At 55.1% G+C, this 16,144-nt stretch overlaps 1 protein-coding gene across 7 annotated transcripts in view; it reads left to right on the top strand.

The window, feature by feature from the left end:
* Window positions 1-16,144, top strand: part of BCOR (BCL6 corepressor) — a 123,741-nt gene that overhangs the window by 105,036 nt on the left and 2,561 nt on the right. For 5 of the 7 annotated variants that reach the window (XM_081277507.1, XM_081277505.1, XM_081277506.1 and 2 more), the window contains 7 exons: window positions 218-404; window positions 6,445-6,708; window positions 7,099-7,443; window positions 7,968-8,290; window positions 8,586-8,840; window positions 13,909-14,075; window positions 15,197-15,342. In XM_081277507.1, the coding sequence (XP_081133633.1) occupies window positions 218-404; window positions 6,445-6,708; window positions 7,099-7,443; window positions 7,968-8,290; window positions 8,586-8,840; window positions 13,909-14,075; window positions 15,197-15,342 (1,687 nt within the window). The remainder of the gene's footprint in view (window positions 1-217; window positions 405-6,444; window positions 6,709-7,098; window positions 7,444-7,967; window positions 8,291-8,585; window positions 8,841-13,908; window positions 14,076-15,196; window positions 15,343-16,144) is intronic. The other 2 variants (XM_081277510.1, XM_081277509.1) reach the window with 1 other exon arrangement.

The following is a 16,144-nucleotide window of genomic DNA, read 5'->3' as shown; positions in this document are numbered from 1 at the left end:
TTTATGGATAAAGAATGTGTGGCTACTTTCATATAGATACTCTTAAATTTTATCTGTTAAACTTTAAAATATCTGAGTTGTATCTCGTAAATTGTGGTTGGTTTTGGGCAAACTTTTCTTTGAAAATACTTTCCTTTAGTGTAAGGCGCATGAACTCGCTCTCATGGTAAGGTGTGTGTTCTCTTTTTTTTTTCTCCCGTCTCCGTTCTCTTTCTAGCGTGCAATGATGCGCTTCTCAGAGTTGGAGATGAAAGAGAGAGAAGGTGGCCACCCAGCAACCAAAGATTCCGAGGTGTGCAAGTTCAGCCCAGCCGACTGGGAAAGGTTGAAAGGAAATCAGGACAAAAAGCCAAAGTCGGTCACCCTGGAGGAGGCCGTTGCCGACCAGAACGACAGCGAGCGATGTAAGTTAAACCGAGTGGCTGGCTCGTGGTACCCCGTGGGTGAGAGAGAACAGGGCCACCCTGCTCCTGGCACCCGGGGAGGCGAGAGGAAGCCCCTCGTGGATGGTGGCCCGAAGTCCAGTTGGTGGTGACTTGGAGATGTGGGCCACTTTGCCACCTGTGGAAGCAAGGAAGGGTTAGTGGTCTTTTCGAATGTCATGGCAGGTAGATAGGAATGGGGCGACTGCAGAAGACTCTTCCTGGGACCCATGTTTTCAAAGAAATACCTGGTCCTGTAGTTAGCGACACTCCAGGACACCGCAGGCCACAGGCCACTCGTGGTAGGGGTTAGTAGAGGTGGAGTGGCACTGCCGGCACCCACGGGGACCAGTCTGCTCTGGAATGGAGAGCACCGTTTTCTCCCTCCAGAGGTGTAGATTTTGTAGGAACCCGGTTGAGGGCGATGAAACACGCCATAGTGAGCTCAGCTGTTAGCTGCATTTGCCATTTTGGGGAGTGGGCAACAGAATCCAAGAGAACGTGGCATATACATGAGGTGGCTCTGTCCACCAGACAGGTGGCTTATGTCCTAGAGGTGAAATGGGGGCTGAAAGTGTCCTCAGGACACTCTGCAGTCGCAACAGGCACTAGGGGTTGACTTAGGCAGTCACTCGCGAGACTTCCCAGGACAAGAGAGGTTTTGGCGTCTATTGGAGAAGGTTTTCTCTTCATTCTTGAACACGCATGTGAACGACAGACCTCAGATGTTTTTCTGACCAAGGTGAAGTCTGGTGTCTGGGTGAATATGGAAGAGGGTGGGTACAAAACCCTTCATACACAGGTTAGTCACACTTACTGGGTGCCTCTGAGAGCTTCGTTCCATTAGTCACTGTGGGTTGGGTGCTCCCGGCACACTTGGCCGTGCCTGATGGAGTTGTGGGGAGATCTGTGTTCGGGGATGGGGGGGCCAGAACATGTCCTTCTTACCCTCCGTCCAATGGAGGCCACTAGCCAGGCCCCAGGTTGGGCTACACCAGGACCCCTCTGTTGAGTTAGTCTTGAAGAAGTTAGTTTTGTTGCTAGCGAGTGGTGGCCTTCCGCAGGCGGCAGGATCTCTTGATGGACCTGAACTTGCCTTACACACCACCTCACAGGGTGGATATATGGGACACTGGACGGTCCAGGTCACTCTTAGGCAAAGTGACAGAGACTGCCTTCCTGCTGACCTGGGGCAGGCACGAAGCCACCCTTTGTTCTAAGTTGCTGGGAAACACTGGCTCTTAAGAAGGTTTCTCAGACCCGAGCCGTGGGCGACATGGGCTCAAGATGGGCTCAAAGGCAAGGTGTCCGTGGAAGGGCCATCTGTCCCCAGGGGAGAAGCCCCTCTGTGTTCTGAGTGGATGGCAAATGACTCCAGAGGAAGGGGTGGGGACTTGCCAAACCCGGGTGACTGCTGCGCTCAAAGGCAAACCTGAGTACAGCCCCCTGCCCCTGCCCGCTTCCCAGAGGTTCTCATCCCTCCCTTCTCCTGCTGAACCTGGAGGCCTGAAACGGGGTGCTGGCAGGGAGCGAGAGTTGAATGATTCCTCCCTGTCCCCTAAGCCCGTCCCAGCTGCACACAGCGGCTCTGTTCCTGGGCCTGCAGCACAAGGTGCTTCTCAGTGGCAGAGAGGGTGGGAGGGGGGCTGGGAAGGTGCGGGGCTCATTTGAAGGAGGTGGGTCGTCATCTCCAGACCCTCTAGGGACGTGGACTTTGTGGTTGACCAGGAGTCGTTTCCCTTAGTGCTGCTGCCACCACCTTATTCAGGGACAGCACTTGCTGGAGCCATCCAGGCGCAAATGAACAGCACACCTCGGGTGGCCCTCAACCGTGCCCCGCCTGCCTGGGTCTCTTCTGCTGTCTTCTCCCAGGAGTCACCGTAGGCAGGAGCCAAACTGCATGCCTACGGGAGGCGGGGTGCACCTATAGGGTATGGGACACCTCCCCCAGATTGTCCCTTTCATTTCTTCTATGGTAGCAGGGGTGGCTGTGTCCAGTTTTTATTTTAGAGGTTGAACAAACAAGCAAGGAGGCCTCCCCACACTCACATTCGTTGGTAGGAAGCGCCAATGGCATTTTGAAGACAGGAGAAGGGACAAGGGGCCGTTTGACCCATTCTTTGCTGAACACGGGTGACTCTGTGTCCCTGAGACAAGGGGGGCTGCGCGGGACTTCCTGGCTTGTGACACTTCTCCCCGTCAGGAGAGCACCAGCGAGTCTGTGACCCGCGTTGAGTTTGGAGCAGAGACGCCAATGCCCTGGCTGTGGCGGGCGCCAGTCGCAGCAAGGTCGGCCTCGGCTGCCGATGGCGGGGCTGTCCGCAGACGGAAGTGACCTCTTGGGCGACCCCCCAAAGCTTCCAGCTCTCGCGTGTTGTGTAGGGCTCGCTGGGCATGGCTGCCACAGTGGTGAAGTCGCTTTGTTGCCACGGTGACTTGTAAATGTTGCCATGGCGATGCTTCTGAGAGGTACTGCTATGGCACAACCATGATAGATTATGGGATATATGTGCTGCAAGTCATATGACAGTGCTGCAGGGAACAAGTGCTAAACCATGAACGACAGTCATGGCTACATCTGCCTACATCATGTGGCCAAGGGGACATGGCTGCCCACATTGACAAAGGCCAAGAGCATGGCCTCGTAGTGAGGGAGCCCACTGGTCCCGACCCCACGACCCGTCTGCCTTCCCCCTGTGCACCCACCCCTTTGCCCCCGCGGTGACCCTGTGCTGAGTGACTGGAGAAGCGCCCTTTGAGGAGGTCCAACTCGAGGTGTGCAGGAATGTGACATGGAGCTTTCCCCATAGCTGGTGGCCAGGTGCACCTTGGGCCGTCAGGGTGGATATTCTTTGGGATTATTATTGGCTCATGGAAGGTGATCTTAACATAAGATCTTGGGGGGCCTTCACTGAAGGGAACCCAGGGCCTCCCATATGCTAGGCAAGAGCTCTCCCAAGGAGCTTCATCTGCAGCCTCACTCAAGGGAGTTGGAATCTTCGTCCCCAGAGACATAGGGAGAGGGGGAGGATAGACCCAGTTTGGGAAGAGATGAGGAGAAAGCGGCCGCACTATGGCAGGATGCAGTCTCAGGGACTGGCAATAGTTTGGGATAGGGAGCCTCAGGTATTGGCCCTTCAGGACAGGGCAGGAGGGGACTGGCCACATGGTGAGCCCTGGCCTACAGGGCACAGGATGAGTGTGCAGTGTGCCCCTCCTCACCTGCCCCCACAGTGGGCAACTTTTCCCAGATGGAGGACCCCAGCAGAGACAGGCAACAAGGCCTCTCATCTCATGGGGTGCTCCTGTTCAGCAAGCAGGGAGACAGGTCCTCTAGGTCACCACCTGCGCCGTGAAGTTGATGATCTCAGGTCTTCCAGGTGGTTTCCTGTGGGTGGAAGATACTGGCAGTTTTCCCAAAAGGTCGAGTGGGTGTGATCTACTCATCTCACTGTTAAGGAAGTTGACGGTGAGGCTGAAAATTTAAGTTGAAAACCTCTCAGAGAGAGACCCTTTCGACAAGGGCCAGCCAGACTATTAAAAACACAGGGAGCTACCCCAGGCCTGCGATAGTTATAGTGTGACACGAGAACGCAGGAAGGGACACACTCAGGACTGTAAGATCCTTACTGATTGGGGGACGGTGTGTTCTGTGGGAGGACCCCACACTGGCTAAGCTGCTGTTTGACACTGACCTTGGAGGCATTGTGATACTACCCAGTCTCCTTGCTAGCCACCCGGTTTGGATCATCTTCTCTATGAAAGACTAGAGGGGAGAGAGTACACTTTAGAAGTTTAAAATATTGGGGCTAATGTCAGGCTGGTCAGCAAGGGCAGCTTAGCATCGTTTTTTTGTTTGTTTTGGGTACCAGGGATTGAACTCAGGGGCACTTGGCCTCTGAGCCACAACCCCAGCCCTTCTTTGTCTTTTATTTAGAGACAGGTCTCACTGGGTTGCTTAGGGCCTTCCTGAGTTGCTGAGGCTGGCTTTGAACTCGCGATCCTCCTGCCTCAGCCTCTGGAGCTGCTGGGATCACAAGCGTGCGCTGAAGCGCCCTGCAGGATCTTACCATCCTGCCTAAGCAGCCTCTTTGCTTTGCTCAGCCTGAGCTGATGAAGCCCATCCCCAGGGAGGCCACATGCCATTGTATTCCCACTTTGCAGCCAAAGGGGGCCGAGTTGTAAAGTGGCCCTGTTACTGCCAGAGCGCTTAAGAGAGTCACAGAGCAGTACAAGTGAGACCCCAGCCAGCCCTCACCATGTGCCCTGCCAAGCTCAGTGTGGCGGCCATCCCGACAGCACCCATGTGAGCTTAGACAGGAGGGTTAGGCCCCCAAGTGTCTTTTCTGGCTGCTGCCTAGCTCTGTCTCAACTCCACCATGATGACAGGCCGGCCTTGGCCATATCCTGGGCTGGTATGCATCTGCAGAGGCCCGCCAAGCTATTCCCTGCAGGGAGCCTGGCTGCTGAGTCCCAGGCTCCACTCTCCTGGTGCACATGATGCATCATCATCATGGAGAGCATTTGGGGAGGTGCAGTCATTCCTCAGTGAGAGCAGGCACGGGCTTGCTGGGGCCTTTCTGCCATTGAAAACACAGGCTAGCCAGGTGCCTGTAATCCCAGCACCTGCGGAGGCAGGGGGATCACAACAAGTTCAAGGCCAGCCTCGGCAACTTAGCAAGACCTTGTCTCAAAATAAAAGAAAACACATAGAAGAGGGCTGGGGATGTGGCTTCATAGTAGAGCAAAAGTTCAATTCCCAGTACCAAAAACAACAAAAGGGAGCAGCAGCAGCAGTGTGGGCAAGTCAAGGCCAAGGTAAAGTTGGAAGTTTTCTGTGCAGCCAACCACCACTAGACACTGGCAATGCCCCGGAGAAACCGAGGTGGCCAGAAGCCGGGCTGGTCTCGAGAAGGAGTGGTATTTGAAATGGGCTGAGGAAAGGAGAGCCGAGATCACCTTGGGAGGCGTACCGTTAGCGGTTCACCTCAAATTGACTTTGTGGATCAGCTCCGTGCTCCCAAGACGGTGAACTCCCACCATTGGGAATGTGGATATCCTTTTCATGGGCTGAGGGTGAACACCCTAACCATGCTGTGGTGGCTGTATGGTTATTTGTGTTTTATTGTATATTGGGGGTGAAAGGGGACACCAGAGCAATCAATGGTTATTTCTTGGACTAGAGCAAAAGCAGGCCAAGTTTAAGAAGCAGAAGTGGCTCCAAAGGAGCCTGAGTGAGCAGTTTTGCAAGCAGCTGGCCTGACCAAGCCAACCAGACACGGCCAGCCCTGAAGGAGATGGGGTGTCTTGTCTGTAGACATGACCAGAGTCCCCGTGGGGGTTCCCCTATCTCAGACAGGAAACTGGAACAGCCCCTAGTGTTAGCGGTAGGCATTCTGTGTTGGCTGTCAGATTGCGCCCTTTGGAGCTGTCTCTGAACTTGGGTGTGTACTGAGAGTCCTCCCCTGGCTGGGCTGGCCCATCTCTGCAGCCCTGGGCCGCCTCCTGGTCCTCAACATCCCGCCTCCCGGTCCTCTTTCTTCACTGTCTCTCCTGTTGACCCAAGAGAACATGGGTGGTATGTGTCCCATAGGTGACATTGGGGGGGTATTTAGTGTCTTTATTACATCAGCCCTTCGTGTATTTCAAAACAGTGACCTCAACAAAGGTTTCCATAGAGATGTTTGCAACCTGGCCAGCTTGGTTGGGTCTTGCTGAGAGGCCTCAAGCACTTTCAAAGTGGCGGCACCTCATCTGCCTCCTCCAGCCCCTCATGCCCCCTTTGCAAAAAGGTGGGGAAAGAGAGCGTGGGTCGGCGCCCAGGCCTCGCTTGCTGCTGTAGTTGCTGATCTGCTTTCCAAGTGTCCTTCCACTCTGCTAATGCAGGAGGACCCTGATCCCCCAAGAAGGGTAACAGATTACCCTGGGCGGGGCGGTCTCTCCTGCTTTTCCAGCCCCGCCATCTTGTGCCGGCCTGGGTCTCAACCCTGCATTCCCATCTTCTCGTCCCCCATCCCTATAGGTGAGTTTACTGCTGGGAACAAACATGATCCCTTTGAAGCCCCAGAGGACAAAGACCTCCCCGTGGAGAAGTACCTGGTGGACAGGCCACCTGTGAGCGAGCCACCCTCCTCTGAGCAGGGGGCTGCTGAGGTGCCCGGTAGTCCCACCCTCCGGCTGGACAGGAAGCGCAAAGTCTCAGGTGACAGCAGCCACACTGAGACCACTGCGGAAGAGCTGACAGAGGATCCTCTGCTGAAAGCCAAGCGAAGGCGGGTCCCCAAAGGTGAGCTCGGCCGGCTTCGGCTGCCTGCTCAGGAGGCCTGTGCATGTGGCCTCGGCGGATGGCCAGGAGATGCGGACGTGTTGGCGCCCTGGCCCCATAGACAGCATCTGAGAGGGGGGCCACGAGGCACAGCAGTGAGCATGGCCATTCCCACACCACCTCCACCAGACCCCACCCTGGAGCCCTGGGAAGCCGCTGCCCCCTTCCCTCCCCACCCCCCATGGCACATGCCAGCCCCAGCCCAGAGATGGCCAAAGACAAAATAGGTGACCTGCTCCAGCTGACATTGACCGCATCCCTCCCCCTCCCCCACCCCATTAGTGATGTGTAAGACGGTTTGTTCTCCCCCCAGGGGGCTTTTTGATTAATTTGTAGTTATTTCTCCATTAGATGACTGGCCTGAGAGGGAAATGACAAACAGTTCCTCTAACCACTTAGAAGACCCACATTATAGTGAGCTGACCAACCTGAAGGTGTGCATTGAATTAACAGGGCTCCATCCTAAAAAGCAACGCCACCTGCTGCACCTTAGGGAACGCTGGGAGCAGCAGGTGTCCGCAGCAGAGAGCAAACCTGGCCGCCAAAGCAGGAAGGAAGTGACCCAGGCCACTCAGCCTGAGGTCACAGCCCAGGGGAATAACACCACCGAAGAGAAACCCGCCAGGAAAAGGGCAGAGGCCAAGGGCAACAGAGGCTGGACGGAAGAGTCCCTCAAGTCCAGCGACAACGAGCAAGGTAGGCGGGGGCAGGTCACTTGCTGTGGGAGGGGCTTCTTAGAGGGACCAAGGCCCCAGAAGTTGAATGTGACTAGGAGGTGGCGGGCACAGTTGTCACCATGTCCCGGCCGGTTCCCTGTGCCCTCCCCACTTCCTTCCTGACTACCCCACAGCCGGGCAGGAAGGGAAGTGTGGGTGGCCCCGGGGCCTTGCCAACCTCGGGCTGTCTCCAGTCACCAGTCCCTGGGTTCCCCCCACCTTGTAGGTGGGGTGGCCAAGCCTGGAGAGCTGGCTTCGGTCCTCTTGTCCTGGCCCTTTGAAGAAACTTGCCACTTGGCATCTTGTGGGTTAACCTATTTGCCATTTGAATGTGGGATAATTAAAATATTAATGCTTTGAAAACATAATTGGTATACCTCTAAAAGCTGAAGCCGCTCCAGTGATCGGTGCTCACAATGGGCTTTTCTCCCCGCACCGGCTACAACTGTGTAACGCCTGCCTCTCTGTCCCTGTCCTGTCCCCGCGCCCGCCCCCCTTCTGCAGGCCTGCCTGTGTTCTCCGGCTCCCCGCCCATGAAGAGCCTTTCATCCAGCAACGCGAGCGGCAGAAAGCAGACTCAGCCAAGCTGCACGCCGGCCTCGAGGCCTCCTGCCAAACAGCAGAAAATTAAAGAAAGCCAGAAGACAGATGTGCCGAGCGCCGACGAGGCCGACGGCCAGGCGGCCGCCCTGCTGCACAAGGACCCCGAGAACAGCGAGAAGCCGTCCGGCAAGAGACTGTGCAAAACCAAGCACTTGATCCCACAGGAGCCCAGGCGGAGCTCGGCGCTAACCGGGGACTACTACGTGGACAACTCAGATGGCAAGGTAGCACCCCTGGGCCAGGGCCGCCTTGTCCCCAGACTCCTGCCTCCACCCCGCCCCCAGGTCCCTCCTGTCCTGGGGAGGCATGTCTTGGGGTGGCAGCACAGTTTCAAACTCGCAAGAATGAAACCCCTGCCCCAGCCCTCCTCTGATAGGCTCCCCCCACTCCAGCTGTCTTCCCCCCAAAAAAAGACCAGGAGAAAAAAATGGGTCTTACATTCTGGGGGCCGGAGGGCAAGTGGCCTGGGGGTGTTGAAGGGACACCGACTTAAGTGTGCACTACCTGATTTCCTAACAGGTGACTGTCCGGAGAGTCCGGAAGCGGCCTGAGCCCACTTCGGACTACGATCTGTCACCAGCCAAGCAGGAGCCAAAGCCCTTGGACCGCTTGCAGCAGTTGCTACCAGCCCCCCAGTCCACGCAGCTGCCTCGCGCCAGTTCCCCCCAGGAGACCACCCAGTCGCGTCCCATGCCACCAGAGGCACGGAGGCTTATTGTCAATAAGAACGCCGGGGAGACCCTTCTGCAGCGGGCAGCCAGGCTTGGCTATGAGGTGAGTGTCCATGCGGGCCTTCTGGGTTCCACAGCGCCCAGCAGAGGCGGCGGCAGTTTCAGGTTGGGGCGCTGGCCGGGGGGGGGGGGGGGGGGGGGGTTTGGAGACCAGCCCAAACCCCACCCCCACATCAGGGGGCTGGGCCACATGGCAGCAGGATGTTGGTGTCAGCTGGTTTGCTGTGGCTTGTTCAGTCGCAGTAGGAAAAGAAAAGCCCCTCTGATGTTCAGGTCGTGTGCAGGCAGGTAGGCTGCCGGCCTCCCCACTCACTCCCTCGCCTCTGATAGAAAGTCTGACAGAACCCGGGCCTCGAGGCTGGGGGAAGTTTGAATGCGCCCTTTGGATTCAGATGTTTGAGGGGAAGAGACTGGTTTTGGAGTTGCTTGTGCTGTTGCTGGTGGAGGGGGAGGCATTCCGTTACAAGCACAAAGTGGTTGTGCCGGGTTGGGGCACTGGCCCTCTGAGGTGGGGGAATGGAAGGCCCATCTGAGTGATGTCTTAATGAGTAGCCTCCGGGCTTTGCCCCAGGCTCACTGTTCCTTCCCACCACCTGTCCTGCAGGTTTGGCTTGGCTTGGCTGACCTTGGCCACCATAGCTCATAGCGACTACATGCTTTTCCTAAGCCCACATGATCACAAGGCACTCACCTTTGTGTCATAGCCACTGGTATTATCCCCCTGTCCCCCGTATCAGATGAGGAAACTGAGCCCCCAAAGGCTTCAGTGACTTGGAGAGATAATAATCAGCAGGGCTCTGAACCCAGCCCCCCAGACTAGCTCTGGTTGGAGCGGCCCCTGCACGACTCCCCACCACACACTAGTCAGTTGAAGTTGTGTTGTGATGGCCACAGGCCAAGGCGGTTTTGATGCTGGCATCAGTCCTCTGGGAGTTGGATGGGGAATATAAACTGCAGCTCAGGGAGCCAAGAGGGGAGGTGCAGGGGTGCCTAGGTGGCGGCTGCTGGCCGGGCTGCGCTGAGGCCCAGGTGTTCGCCGGAGCCTGGCTCCCATATCTTGACCCTGCTGCTGTCTACTGTGCCTTGACGCTTTTTTTTTTTTTTTTTTTTTTTTTTTTGCGGGGGAGGGGGTACTAGGGATTGAACCTAGCCACATCCCTAGACCTTTTATATTTTATTTTGAGATGTGTCTTTCTAAGTTGCTGAGGCTGGCTATGAACTCATGATCCTCCTGCCTCAGCCTCTGGAGCCACTGGGGTTACAGGCATGCACCACCTCACCTGGCTCCTGGAACTTTCTTGGGGCTCACCAAAGCCTCAGGTCACCCCTTGACCTAGAGCCTACCCCAGAGGCATGGCCGAAAGGGTAGGAACTTGGAAGTTGGTTCTCACCTCTGGGACAGTCCTTTGAAGTGCCAGCAGGGTGTTTTGGGGTGTATGTGCCATTGTTTGTACCTCCTGTCTCTTTGGGAATGTCTGGATGATCTTGGCAAGAACTCTCAGGAAGGACTTGGTAACTAGTTCAGTTGCTTGTGGATTAAATTTGAGTGGCAACCAATCCATCCCCCACAAGCTGAACTAGGAGAACAGGGCAGGTGCCAGGCCTTGCCTTCCTAGGAGCAAGGCCACCCACCACTGACTGTGACTTGTGCTTCCCACAAGCACTGACGGTGAGGGAGGGAGGGAGGGAGGGCAGCCAGAGCCTGTGTCCCTGGGGTGGGGTGGGGTGTTTCTGGCCTGACCTTTGATCTTGGCTTCTTTTGCTCCAGTCTCACCCCTTCTGTGTCCTCTGAGGTACAGTTTTCCTACTTCCAGTGGGTAGGTTTGAGGGCCTAGACCAAGGAGAACTTGAACTACACTTTTTAGGCTACTGAGCCTTTGATGGCCTTGGGAATGTTTGCATAAGGACACCTCCCCACCTGCTTCAAATGTAAATTGCAGTATGTAAATGTCACAGGTCACCCTTCTTCTTGCCAATTGTTTTAACTACTAGATAAAGCTTCTCTCCTGATTTGTGAGGCAGAATTGGGCTATGCCCACGTAGCCATTTACATACCCCTTTCCTAGGGTAAGGTGCCTTTGGAACCCTAGCTTTGGGAGTGGTTTCCCAAGGGTCTTATTGTTTCCCACTTTGCATAAAAGCTACCCCCAGGAATCCAGAAGGTAATGGAGCTTTCCTCCCTGTTCATCTGGCTCCCTAGAAACATCCTCTCCCTTCCTGTGTTAACTAGACCTCCGGAAAGACCAGACCCCCTGGAACCTCTCCCTCCGCTGGGGAGGCTGGTTCTGGGGCTCAAATGCCAGTGTTTAACCACTTGCTTGTGCATTTAGTGGTGGTGGTTAAATTTTCTATGAATTGAATAAATCATGTTTTTAAAAAAGTTAATGAGGCATTTAATTAATTAACAATGTCGGGTTTATGGTCTTTATGGTTACATTTTGCGGTTAATGGCATTCGGCTTATAGCTGCTTAACAAAATTGTCCAACAAAAACAGTTTGATTTTGTTTGGGAACAGGAGGGCTGCCTTCCTTGTTCCCATTTCTAGCATAGAAAAGGAGCCAAGAAATGTAGCGGGTAGACACTGTTGTCCCGCGTCTTCGCCACTCTCTGTGTTGGTAACAGCGGTCGCGCCATCTTTGAAGCCAGCTAGGAATGTACCTTTAGCCCTCTTGACCCCAATAGACAGGGTCGGAGGGATGGTGGTCACAGCTGGACCCCAGCCCTCTATCCTGGGCCCTTAGCTGGGCCTTTGGACTCTCCCCAGCAGACCAGGTAGCGGAAGGCCTGAGTGCCAGGCCCAGGGCTTCATGCTCATTGAACTTGGGGTTAACTCAGTCTCCCGAGTGTAGCAGGAGCCCTTCCCCTTCCTCTTCCTGAGCGCTGAGGTTGCTGTGGGCCACCCGGGGCAGAGGGGCAGTGCTGTGCCCTGTAGTGCGGGCTCCTGCTTCCTCCAGGAACAGGTGCCTTCCCTTCGGCTCCGGGACCCTTCGCTTGGAGGTTCCCTCCCATCAGCCCTAGTGGCCGTGAAGGTTTCCAGGTGAAGGCCATAATTGTCAGAACAAATAACCCTCGGGTTGGGAGGACACCAGGCAGGCCGCGGGGACCCACGGAAATTGATCTGTACACAGCGGTCGGCGCGCTCAGAACTGATCCCGGGTCACCTGCCGGTGCCTCTCCCTGGCTGGGGCGCACAACTCATTAGCTTGCAGCCATCCACTCGAGGCCGGCTCGGGAGGGCCTGCTAAAAGAGCAGCGGCTTCATGCGGTATCCTGGATACCAGTGCTTGGGGCAGGTGGCCCAGGAGCTCAGAGGACTGTGGCTTTCTGGCGGGTTAGGACGCCAAGGAAGATACCTCGGCTCCTCCTCCTCTTGCTTGGGAAGGGAGCTGTCACAGTGACCTGAAGCAACAGGGCACGGGTGGCCAGGTTGTCCAGTGTGTGTGCAGCCTTCGCTTCATATGGGAGGGGGGTCTGGAACATTCTAGTTAGCACCCAAGCCAGCCCTCGCCTTTGACTGGCTTGTCTTAGAAAAGGGCATAAAAGGTTTTCCAGAACACACCTCACATCCTTGGGTGGCCTTACAGATGAGTGACCTAAGAGTTTAAGAGAGACCCCGGGGCTCCCCCTTCCCCAGGCCCCCCACATGCTCTGCCGCACCCCCGTTCTCAGTCCCTGACAGCTCTCCGCTGGGCATGGCGCGACAGGAAATACTGAAACCTGATTTCTGGTAGCAGGTAATGTTCAGTGTGTTTTAAAACTTTCTTAATCAAGGTAATAAAGCATTGCATAAATTACTGCTCGGCTTACTGGGAGCGGTTCATATTAATATTTTAACACGCCAAAGAAGGAAGATTAATACCAGTGATTCTCATGCAAACTGTTGACACAGAGCGCGTTCTGCAAGGGGGGAGGGGAGGCTCGTTTTGTTTCATTTTGGAAATGTGTAGGTTGCCGTCGTTAGCTTAAGTAAATAAGAAAATATTGTATTGATCCAGCCCAGAGTGGGGGGACAGTGGAGGAAGGTGGGGGGTGGGGCTGTGTGAAGCCTTTATGTCATCCCCCCCCCCCCCAAGGTTCTGGGGATGGAACCCAGGCCTTGAGCACGCTAGACACACCCTCTGCCATCTGTTGAACCTATGAACACACCTCTCTGTCCTGGTTAACCTCCTGTGTTGGGGGGATGTTCTGCATTGGTCATCCTGGTTTGGGAGTTGTTGTTGTTGTTGTTGTTGTTGTTGTTGTTGTTGTTGTTTGCGTGTGTGTACCAGGGATTGAACTCAGGGGCCCTCAACCACTAAGCCACATCCCAGCCCTATTTTGAGTTTTTAAATTTAGAGACAGCGTCTCACTGAGTAACTTGTTGGTTGCTGAGGCTGGCTTTGAACTCGTGATCCTCCTGCCTCAGCCTCCCAAACCGCTGGGAGTACAGGCGTGCCCCATTGTGCCCGTCTCATCCCACTTTTCATCTAGATTTGTGCCTCCCATTCCTGCCTGTTAAGTGGCCTGAGAAATGAGAATGCCCTTATACCTGCTAATGCTTTGTTTGAAATGGTAGCAGCTGAATCCCTCTGACCTCATGCTGGAAACTGGGATAAGGATTTTTTTGTGTGTGTAATTCCAGGGGCTCAGAAGGCTGAGGCAGGAGGATCCTGAGTTCAAAGCCAGCCTCAGCAACTTAGCAAGGCCCTAAGCAACTCAGTGAGGTCCTGTCTCTCAATTTAAAAAAAAAAGGCTTGGGGATGTGGCTCAGTGGTCAAGCATCCCTGGATTCAATTCCCGGTACCAAAAGAAAGAAAGAACTGTAGTGCAGTAGAAACCCAGGCCTTGCTTAGGCTAAGAATTTTTGTGAGTCTGCTTATACCCTCTCACCGCCCTGGGTGTGGGCTCCTCCAGAGGAGGAAATGGAGACTGAAAAAGTTGAAGCATCATTGGCTCCGAGCCAGGTCTCAAAGTCAGTGGCTACAGAGCCCTGGATGACACCATCCCTGAACTGGCCAAGCCGCCGTGGGTTCTGGGGCCCCGGGGTGTGAGTCTTCGAATACTGCAAAACAGTCTCCCCTGGTGAGGTCACTGTGGTGATCCAGTGGTGTCTCCCATCTCCGCCCCACAGGAAGTGGTCTTGTACTGCCTGGAGAACAAGATTTGTGATGTGAATCACCGTGACAACGCAGGTTACTGTGCCCTGCACGAAGCTTGTGCTCGAGGATGGCTCAACATCGTGCGACACCTCCTTGAATATGGCGCTGATGTCAACTGCAGTGCCCAGGATGGAACCAGGTCAGTAGTGTGTCTTCCCTTGGCCTGGCCCAGCAGGGCCGAGACAGTGGCTCTCAGGGTACATGGAAACCTTGGGAAGAACCTCAGAGGGAATTGAATTCTCGAATTGAATCGAACAGACCTTTCTGGCCAGGGCTACAGCGCTCCCATGGACCAGAGAGCCCCCCCCCCCAAAAAAAAAAAAAAGTCAAGGTCTGTGTGAATGGTCAGGGTTGTGGCCTTTAAGACCCTGGGCTGCTTATCACCGTCTCTGAAATCACTACTTAAAAATATCTGTGAGCTGGAAGTCCTAAGACACAGACAGAGCCAACTGCCCTCCCTCCACCGGTTCCACAGGACCTGCCTCACCACCCACATCCCAGGCCCTGGCCCTCGCCCTGTCCTTGACCTCAGTTTATTGGTCAGAGACCCAGGTCTGAGTCAGCTCAAGCGTCTTCCTGGCTCCTGCACCTTAGGGCCCCACCTGGAGGCAGGGCAATGGGGTTCCCGGACAAAGGAGCCACACAGAACACAGAAACTTCTGGTCTTCTGCACTTGGCAGTTGGCATTCCCTCAGAATGGGGCGTGGCTGGGGGCAGTGGGGGGGCTCTGTACCCTCCCAAGGACACACCTCACCCAGCCCTGCGCATCATTGGTCGGTCGGTGTGTGGCCCGAGCCAGGCTTTCAGAACAGTGTCTGTGCACTGGACACTGGGCGTGGTGGAGTCCCGCCCCGCCTCCATTGGATGCTATAGCAATGGCTTGTGCCTTGGCCTCTGTGAAGATTGGGTTGTTTTCTCTTAATCCCAGTCAGTTTCCTTTACCTGGCGAATCGCAATTGCAGTTCATTGAGAAGACTTTTATTTTAGGCTTGACAACCTCCTGAGGCCTGGGAGTGAGGTCAAGTGTCAAAATGACAGTAATTACTTGCAGGGCTTTGGGGCCCGTCCCTGTGCCTCAGCCTCCCCTTCTGCAAAAGCAACGACCTTGCTCACCTTACTCCCCTCCTGGGTGAGATATTACACCCAGGAGGCCCAGCAGCCTGTGGCACCCGTGTGCCCGGTGTGCCTGTTACTAAATGAGACTACTTGGGAGGAAGTGGCACGGGCCTAGTCTGAATGTCGTTGTGCCTCTGTCCCCAGGCCTCTGCATGATGCCGTGGAGAATGACCACTTGGAAATTGTCCGCTTGCTTCTTTCTTATGGTGCTGATCCCACTTTGGCTACATACTCAGGTAGAACCATCATGAAAATGACCCACAGCGAACTGATGGAGAAGTTTCTCACAGGTATGACAGAGCCCAAGCAATGTTCTCATCCAAAAGTTAGATTGGGGGCCACCGGCCGGTGTGGCTGAGCGGTACAGCTCTTGCCTGACACGGACGAGGCCCTGGGTTCCATCCCTAGCACTAAGACAGTTCCTCACCAGACTCTTCCTGCCAAGGAACGCCACAAGTCAGATGGCAGGAGCTACTTTTAGATTGGGATGTGACAGGGCAGGAACCAAAAAGGCTGGGTTTTTTAAAGCTCTGAGCGACAGCAGCCGGGCGTTGGGCCTTTGGTATGAGGTGACCCTACGCTAGCGAGGCCAGTTGATCTCTTTGCTTGAAGATTCTAAAATGTTTCCTAAAGCTATTTGCATTTTCCTCAAATGCATTTTTCACTAGAGTATGGCTCTTTGGGTTTACATCATGAGTCTGGGTGAAATGACTCAAACGTCCCCTGAGCGGGATTCTCTGGGTCACTTTGCGGTGCGTGGTCTTGGGCTGACCTGTCTTCTCAGCCCCGGGCGCTCCCAGACACTGCGACTCAGTTCCTTACCAGACTCTTCCTGCCAAGGAACACCCCTGCCTCCCTGGTGGCCCAGCCTTGTTTGCCTTGTGTTGCGCAGCACATCAAAGAAAGGGTCCACGCAGAAGATGCTACTTTGTTTTGGGGTGTGAGGCTGGAAGACCCCTTCACTCCCCAGTCTAGCTCTGGTTTGGGGGGCCAGGGTGGATCTGTGCCTTGGGGAAAGAGGTGAACAGATCTTGTCAGACACCACGGAGAACAGGGCTGCGGCTATGGCATCGGTGATCAAAATGGGAAGAC

The sequence above is a fragment of the Spermophilus citellus genome, assembly GCF_964194105.1.
Source record: "Spermophilus citellus genome assembly, chromosome: X".
In the NCBI taxonomy this organism is placed as follows: Eukaryota; Metazoa; Chordata; class Mammalia; order Rodentia; family Sciuridae; genus Spermophilus; species Spermophilus citellus.
Note: the sequence above shows the minus strand (reverse complement) of the source record. Positions and strands in the feature narration are given on the sequence as shown.